This window comes from Amphiura filiformis, chromosome 7, assembly GCF_039555335.1.
Source record: "Amphiura filiformis chromosome 7, Afil_fr2py, whole genome shotgun sequence".
Taxonomy (NCBI): domain Eukaryota; kingdom Metazoa; phylum Echinodermata; class Ophiuroidea; order Amphilepidida; family Amphiuridae; genus Amphiura; species Amphiura filiformis.
Genome location: NC_092634.1, coordinates 68668190 through 68676769, shown reverse-complemented (window position 1 = coordinate 68676769; position 8580 = coordinate 68668190). Strand labels below are relative to the sequence as shown.

The 8580-nt window shown below is 36.4% G+C and overlaps 1 protein-coding gene across 1 annotated transcript; it reads left to right on the top strand.

Moving 5' to 3' along the window:
• Positions 1-1596: 1596 nt before the first annotated feature.
• On the top strand, positions 1597-4045 carry LOC140157542 (uncharacterized). The gene has a single exon (XM_072180774.1). The coding sequence runs from the start codon at positions 1708-1710 to the stop codon at positions 3733-3735; it is 2028 nt and encodes a 675-aa protein (XP_072036875.1). The 5' UTR covers positions 1597-1707; the 3' UTR covers positions 3736-4045.
• Positions 4046-8580: the final 4535 nt, after the last annotated feature.

Below are 8580 nucleotides of genomic sequence, written 5' to 3'. Positions count from 1 at the left end.
GCTGAAAGTACATATAGGGTGAAAACGGGTATTATCGATCAGTCGGATAACTTCGACCAAACTTTTACAAAAAAGGTCATTTGAAGGTCACGCGCATGCGCATTAAAGTTATTTTGCCTCTTCACCTGACAACTGGACCGGAGTTATACAGGTAAGAGTTTCGAATCCTTCCATTTTATTGAAAAGCTGAATTTTTACCTTACATCTAACAGCCTTTTGTCATACTCACTGCACATTCCTCGTAGATGTCGGTTTAAGAAAAATTATTGCGGAAGTATTAAATCAAGAAAATCAAATCTTCGATAGGTTAACGGATGTATATAGTATATATAAGCAATGTCCGGCGGGTATAATCGCTCACCATAAAGATAGTTTAAGTTTTATGTATATTATGTTGGGAAGGGAAGTGCGGGTAAGATCGATCAAGAGCACATGGCATCAAGATAAATGATCGAAATTACCCTACGTTGTTGGGTGCGAGGTGAACTGTAGTTAATGACGGCGTTCTAAGTTACCCTTTAAATCACCACAGGGTACGATCGCTCATGGTCGCAAGAGGCTGGGCGAATATACCCGAATCGAATCGAACACTTACATAGGCCTATATCTTGCTGGCTCAATTGCTAATAACATTCATTATATTGATGTTGAATATGCATAATGCCAATGATGATGATGAATATGAAAATAGTAATAATAATATAGTCCTAATATATAATGGTGTTTGGTGATAATGTTAACTGAAGATGAAGAACAGGTTTCTCATTTTCTGATGTATTACAGGCAAATGAGACTGATATCAAGATGACAAATCAGTGTCATCTTATATATTGAAAAACATTTTTAACACAAAAATCAAAGTAATCATGTCCCATTCCATCAAAATTCTGATCAAAAGCAATAATTATGTTAATACCTTAATAATTTGAGTTGTAGTCAATATCAGGCCTAAACTATGTTATAAAGGAGGGCTGTACAATTCATATGCAATTTATTTTAGCATTTACTAAGTGATGCTCACATAGAATAGGTCTATTAAGCACCAAAGATCAACTGAATGCATTTTTGGTCAATTTATGCAATTCAACATTTGTTCAGTAAATCAAAACATTCAAAGTTTGCCAACATCAGTCTCATGTGCTCTGTAATTGTATCACAATGTAAAAATTCCTTCAGTAATATAGCAAATTAATATAGTGATTTTCTTTCTATTGTAGCTTATTGTAACAGAGATCCTACAGAAATGAGTGACTCCTCCAACTCCTCCTCAGATGAAGATTTTTCTGATTCAGAAAGTCACACAGATCCAGGTGTTGGACACTTTTACATTCAACTTGAAGCTGAATTCACTACCTTGGTTGATGCTCTTTTAGCAGCAAGCCTATTATACAGCATAGGAACTATTACTTATGTGCAGCTGGCACAGACATTTGTGGACCTTCTCACGCAAAATGGAGTCATTCCAGGGCATTCTGGTGAAGATGAAGACAATGTAGACGAACTGGGACAGCTTCTTACAGACTTGTAGTGCTAAGTGTAAACTAAGGATAATGTAAATGTTAATGTACTAATATCACCATTTAGACAGGTCCTGCCAAAGTAGTGGCAAGTAGGCACGTTAGAACCTTATGGTCGGTTAATAGTGGAGACAAGACTAACATTACTGTTATAGGTTGTGGGTCCGCTTCGGGAAATTTGATTCCTCCTATGGTCTTATACAAAGGTGTAAGAATAAACAAGATACTGGTGGATAGTGCCCCTGAAGGATGGAAAACGGGATTCACTAAAAATGGCTGGGTCACGTCTATCGCTTTCGAAAAATGGTTCGATGAATTGTTTGTGCCCTATGTGAACAAATATGTGAAGCCCATTTTAAAGGAGAAGAAAATAATCCTATTATTAGATGGACACAGAAGCCACGAAACTCTACACCTCCTCACAGAGGCAAAGAAACATGACATTGAGATTGTATGCTTGCCTCCCAATACCACCCATGTTCTGCAACCACTCGATGTGAGTTGCTTCAAATCGTTGAAGTGCAAATGGGACTCATTAAATGAGCGATACTGTCGCGAACACCATGGCTCATTTGTGACAAAGGGGAATTTCACAAGAATCTTTAGCCAAGCGTGGAACCAGGTTTCGCCTCAAGTTGTCTCTAATGGATTCTCACGGATAGGCATCTGTCCGTTTAAGAAGCTTACATTGTCAGATATTCTGAAGGATAGATCGGTATCCCCTGCAGCAGGTCTAAATAGACCAACGCATTGCAGCACATCAGCAAGTACTGTCTTAACAGAACAGAGAGACAATTGTGATAATCAAACTGAAGCAAATGCAAACAAAGACAGCACTGCTCAGAATGAATCGGACAAAGACAACACTGTTCAGAATGGATCAGACAAAGACAATACCGCTCAAAAGAGATCAGACAAAGACAACACTGCTCAAAATGGATCAGACAAAGACAATACTGCTCAGAACAGATCAGACAAAGACAACACTGGTCATAATGGATCAGGCAAAGATAACACCGCTCCGATTGAATCAAGCAAAGACAACACTGCTCAGCATCAATCAGGGAACAATGAAGTGGCCAAAAGTCAGACAGAATCATTCAGAGATAAAGACTTCAGCAGGATTGAAGGTTCATTGGATATCGACAAGGTCAAAAACCACATTGACGAATTAAGTGAACAACTATCAGGTAACATAGATAAGGTTCTATCAGAACCCTCAACATTTATAGAGCTTGACAGTCTTGACAGCTTTATGATGGACAATTCAGAAGCAAGTAGCTCTGTAGATGAACAGATCGGACTCCATACATATGCTCCAGGGCTTCATTCGACACCATTAAACGTTTCTTCTAATACCAAAGAATTTACAGAACTCATCTCATACTTGGATGAGGGAATGTTTGATACAACAGCAAGTATGGAAAATGTAAACCAAAGTGTGGAATTAAATGTAAGCGTTGAAGGAAACCAGGTTTCAGTGACTGGCAGTAAGGTATCACACCAGAGCTCACCATTATTGGAATTTTCTTTATCGTCTTTGGCGTCATGTTCTATGTCTGCTGCAGCAGAACATGAAGATTTAAATCCACGCAAGCTTTCTGAAAGCCTTCCTAGTCTTAATCAGGATACAAGTAGTGAGGAACATGCTTCTAATCACCTGAACGCCTCCCCTTTGGAGGAAGCTGAAGACTTATCTCAACATACACCAGATACAACACCTATCTCAGAATGTCTTCCCAGTCTTAACCAGATGGATTCTGAAATTAAAATTCAACATAAACCAGATACAACAAACTCACTGTCTAGAAGTCTTCCTAGTCTTAATCAGGATACAGATAGTGAGAAAGGTGTGTCAAATGACCTGAGTGATATTTTTGTAGTCCCCAAGTTTGATTGTAATCCATCTAAAAGAAAACCAAGAAAGACAACCCCATACTGCCGTGTCCTTACATCAGCAAGCATCATCGAGGAGAAAACCAAGCAGCAACATCAAGAAAATGAAAAGGATGATGCTAAAAGAAAGAGACAGGAAGAAAGAGACATAAAAAAGAAAAAACAAAAGAAGGAAAAACAAACGAGGCAACAAACTAAACAATGGACAAAAACCAAAAAACTAAAGCCTAACAAATGTGACCAGAGTGGAAGCAAAATGAAAACAAGAAGCACCAACAAGAAAGGTAATGGAGGGAAAACAAAAAAATTAACAAAATCATGAATCCGTCTTTATCGTACACAAGACCAATACTAGGACATAAATTGCCCCAAAACGACCAAAGATTTGGTATTGATTTTTAAGGATCCATGTGCTATTCATTCAGAAACTTTACTTTAAATTTTATATAATTTATTATTTCGGTTGGAGTGCCAAAAATGTACTTTTTGTTGTAAAAAAGGAACAGGACAGTAACCAATATTTGTTTTCTTTTATAAGCAGCTGCAATTGATGCTTCCTGATTTCATTAAATATTATCGTGCAAAAAGAATATGGACATTTTTTTTGCATAAGTGTTGCACAGAGTTTTAAAGCTGAGGATCTCTGCTTATTATTTCGAGACAGGTTTTCAAATATTTCTTTTTAACATTCTGTATGTGTAAAGTAAAGCACAAGATCATTGTTTAACATACATTGTGAACGTATAGGGAACAAACCAAAAGATAAATGACGTAGTATAAACAAAGTTGTTATTTGCTATAAATTAATTTCAGGTGTTTGATCAATATTTTTGGCAATCAAATGTCAACATTTTTTGGATATTATATGGATATTTTTAACGAAGGCACTTACACTTATAGGACGTCAATCTTTTGGTTTGTATCATATTGACTTATACTACCTTATTGTTTTGTAACTATGTAACTTATATATTTAATAGTTGACAGGTCTTATTATAAAGTAGACATATAGGCCTACCCAATAAGAAAAGGCGTCCTACAGGATTATGTCTAAATGGTGAACATGTCTAGTTTGAAAGCTGGCTGGAGTTTGTTGATGCCTTTTTTTTTTAAATTTTTTTCTTGTTTTTTGTCTTATAATTTTATGAAAAATGCTTTATTTACAGAATGGTTAAATGTTGTATACATTACTATACATGAACGTGGAACGCAAACTGGACATTGTTAACTAATTCAGATTTAGGCAAAGTTTATTATTACTTATGTCGGGAAACAAGTGGAAATGTTTCCTCTTATAATATTGTATTAAACTATTTTTCCCAACATCTAAATAAAATAACAATTGTAAAAACTGGGTTTATATACCGTATTTCCCATCTTGCCTTTAAATAAGTAATGATATACTCATGTTTAGGCGCTTTTAATTTGGTGTAGGACCTCATGTTATATTGTGTGACCCAACTCATATGAATAGGACCAATGAGGGATTTTTCTTGAGAAATTTTCAAAGGTACGAGTTCGTAATTATTTATTTTTCTCGTGGCATTACATACACGTTTATGTTAATAAATTGATGGGACGTTATAGTCTAAATAAAGAAATTGACTTATTTTTACATCATAGAACACACACCTCAAAACGGAATAATTCCCTCATTCAGTCGCATTCATTCGTGTTAAGTTGTTTTGGCTTGGTTAAATTTAAACTCTACCAATGATAAAATGATTTGAAAAGCGAAATGAGTGCAATGAGAAAAGTTTACCATCAGTGTAAAATTTGGAGTGGGGGATGGATCTAAAAGTTTTTGAAAATTGTATTTCAAATATTGATAATTCAGCTTTAATTTGAACATTTTCATTTTCAAGGAAAATGTATCAAAATAATGATAAATTATTATCAAACCTTCATAGTAAATTTTTGATGTAGTGATTTTATTTGTTATCAACCTCAGCCAGCTTGTTTATACAGTTAAAGTCAACAGTTGGTTGACTTAGTTTGACTTTTTTAAAAAGGAACTAATGAGCGATCGTACCCGACTTGCCCAAAGCACTGTTATCTATGGACCATATACCTTGATCATAAATCGGGTACAATCGCTCGTTTATGATTTTTTAAAAAGGAACCAATGAGCGATCGTACCCGACTTGCACAAAGCACTGTTATCTATGGACCATTACATAATACCTCGATCATAAATCGGGTACAATCGCTCGCTTTTTTTATTTTAAAAATACAGTATGGTATGCCTTTATATAAAAGTTAAACTAAAAGAAACACTTTCATTAATATTATCTGTGTGTTGACTCTGTTCCTTTCAAACATTCATAGGCCTGGTAAGTTGAAAACAAAATTTGGTTAGTGGTGTTGTTTTGCATAGACATTTGATTTAAAACCATGCCGTGACCATGGTGACTCGATATTATTTTTTCTATTCTTATTTCAGACAATCGACAATTGTTGATTCTCAGTCATTTTATATAATTAAGGAATAACAACATTGTTTATTTCTTACTTTAAACGTCTAGGAATAATCTAACTATTGGTAAACAGCACTCTGTTCATACTTGATTGATGATACCCGACACACTGAAGCATGTTCCTTTTTCATTTTGGTCGGGAGAGGGCTCCTTAAGAACGAGTCATTTTCAAAGAGTCGGACGTACCCTACTTCGGTCGAAATTATACGACTTGGACCATAATAAATGGTCGTTTATTTGCACGAAACTAGGGCACCTTTGGTCTAAATTACCATGTATTAAGTATGGTAAACTACAGAAGGTTCACCTAACATTGAGAAAACTAGTCAAGTTGCGTTATACGGCTTGTATTTATAATGTGATTTACCTAACCGTGCGCGACTGGTCGATAATACCCGAATTCACCCTACACCTGAAATAGCAGCATCATAGGAACAGAGTCCTATGGAACTAAAAGACAAACTTCTTGCAACACTTAATCGAGGGCGTAAAAGGAAATGTCAAGACATTAATTATTTGAAAAGCACACAATTCCCTATTGCAGTATTATCTTGAGACTTAATTTCTGCTGGTTTCATCAGACAAGGGGCAGTTTCTGTAGACAAGGGGCAGTCTTCAGCAAACAGCTCTTTTCAGAGCCACCAAAACCTTTATTTTAGCAGATAGGCGAGATCTGCTATTTCTCTGTAGACAAGGGGCAGTCTTCAATGAACAGCTCTTTTCAGAGCCACCAAAACCTTTATATTAGCAGATAGGCGAGATCTGCTTGTTCTATGTTGACAAGGGGCAGTCTTCAGTGAACGACTCTTTTCAGAGTCATCAGTAGACAAGGGGCGGTCTACATGTCTCATTCTTAGGTACTTTGTTCTGAAGAAGTCAGACAGTTCTAAACTTGTCCGACGGCGAACCCGTTAAAAAACCCACTAATTGTTATGAATTCCTGTCGTAAAAGCCTATCCCACAAATTGGTTTCATCAGAGTTCACATAAGCTTTCTCTAACATTACGCTAGTTCTGTTTCATCATCACGGACACCTCTTCATATTGTGCAGCTTTACCCTCCCGACATGTGTCAATTGCAGACGTCAAGTTCCAAATTTCCTTTAAAAATTCAAAAAAAATTTCAGAATTGTATGTATTCGTGTCCATACTTTGAATCAGTGGTGAAAAATGCATTAAAATGGTTACAAACAAGCCCACTATTGGTTTTGTGGTACTTGATATTTTGAGAAAATATCTCAAAACTTGATACTTTTTATGTTTAAACCTATCATCAGCACGCAGAACATTAACAATGTATGAATGCCAAAATTTGACACAGTACTCTATATATTAGTGGATGTTGAGATTGGCAGCCTGAAAATATATCCATTTTTCCTCTATAACAGGTAGACTATTTGGACAAATGTATTGTAAGCCTTACCACATACAGGGGTAGCGTTAACCCCCGATTGGGGGCGAATGACCCCCTAAATTAAAAAAATATTAATTTGTCACCCTCCATATATTGAGAATGTGCAAGCTCGGGGGTGAACTCTGACCCTCTACTTTTGGACCTTACTCCTACCCCTGACTACACTGCAAAATATTTTTCACACCAGAGATTTTCACCCCATGTTTTTGGATTTTCTGCAAGCTCTGGAGTAAAAAACAGAGGAAAACAACCCCCGACTTACGGGCCTTAATGCTACCCCTGACCACATATATAGTAACTAATAAGCCTCCCCTTACAATGACTTGTAATTGGTCTGAATACAGCAAATAGTTGAAAATCATAGCAAATTAAAATCGTATTTGTAACTTAACCCCATGAGAATTACCTGCCGATTAGTCAAAAAGAAGTTTTTATTATCAATTGGACCAATCGGCAACATTGTTAGAATAATTTCACCACGCAAAAAACTGGGGTGAATTATTTGCAAAGCTCCATCGGATTAAAATGAAGACATCATGTAATTGACCAATCAGAGGCAATGTTAAATCGGCAGGTAGTGCTCAGGGGGGTAATTTAGAACACTGTGTTTGTGACATTGTCTTCATTTTGTTCCATATGGGTTGGATTTTACAGACAATTCACCCAAAGACTAAAAGATGGTTCACCAAGTTGCAGAAGTCCCATATCATCTATTTATCAGAATGATAGGCCCTCATGATTGTGCCAGAATTCTCACTACATACAATTATAGCACAGGGACTTTGCTTAATGTGGTGCTAGACTATTATACATCTTTAATCTATGGCTCTTGGTTATATTTTGTATACATTAGCTATGGAACATATACTGCAAGTCTGCAATGCATGATGGGATACTCCTTTCAGCTGCTGTGGTCACAACTTAACACAGTGCAAAGTACTGTATGAGAAAAAAACATCAGGATTCCCATAAGCTTTTAAATTATGAGATCCTGGTGGACCTCATAATCTGCAAAATTTAAACACATGGGGTCTTCGGAATTGTTCCTGGGTCGGACACAAGTCTGATGTGAATATCAAGTGTTAGGTCAAAACTTGGCTATTCCAAATGAAATCCATACACCCCCATTGAAGGCATGACCGTCCACACAGGCAGTGTGAATTTCAAATGGGATAACCTGAATGGGTGATTCCATTTAAAATTTACACCCACGGTATGTTTGGGAGATTAAGGTCATGTCTTCCATACGGAGTGTAGATTTCAACTGGAACAACCTA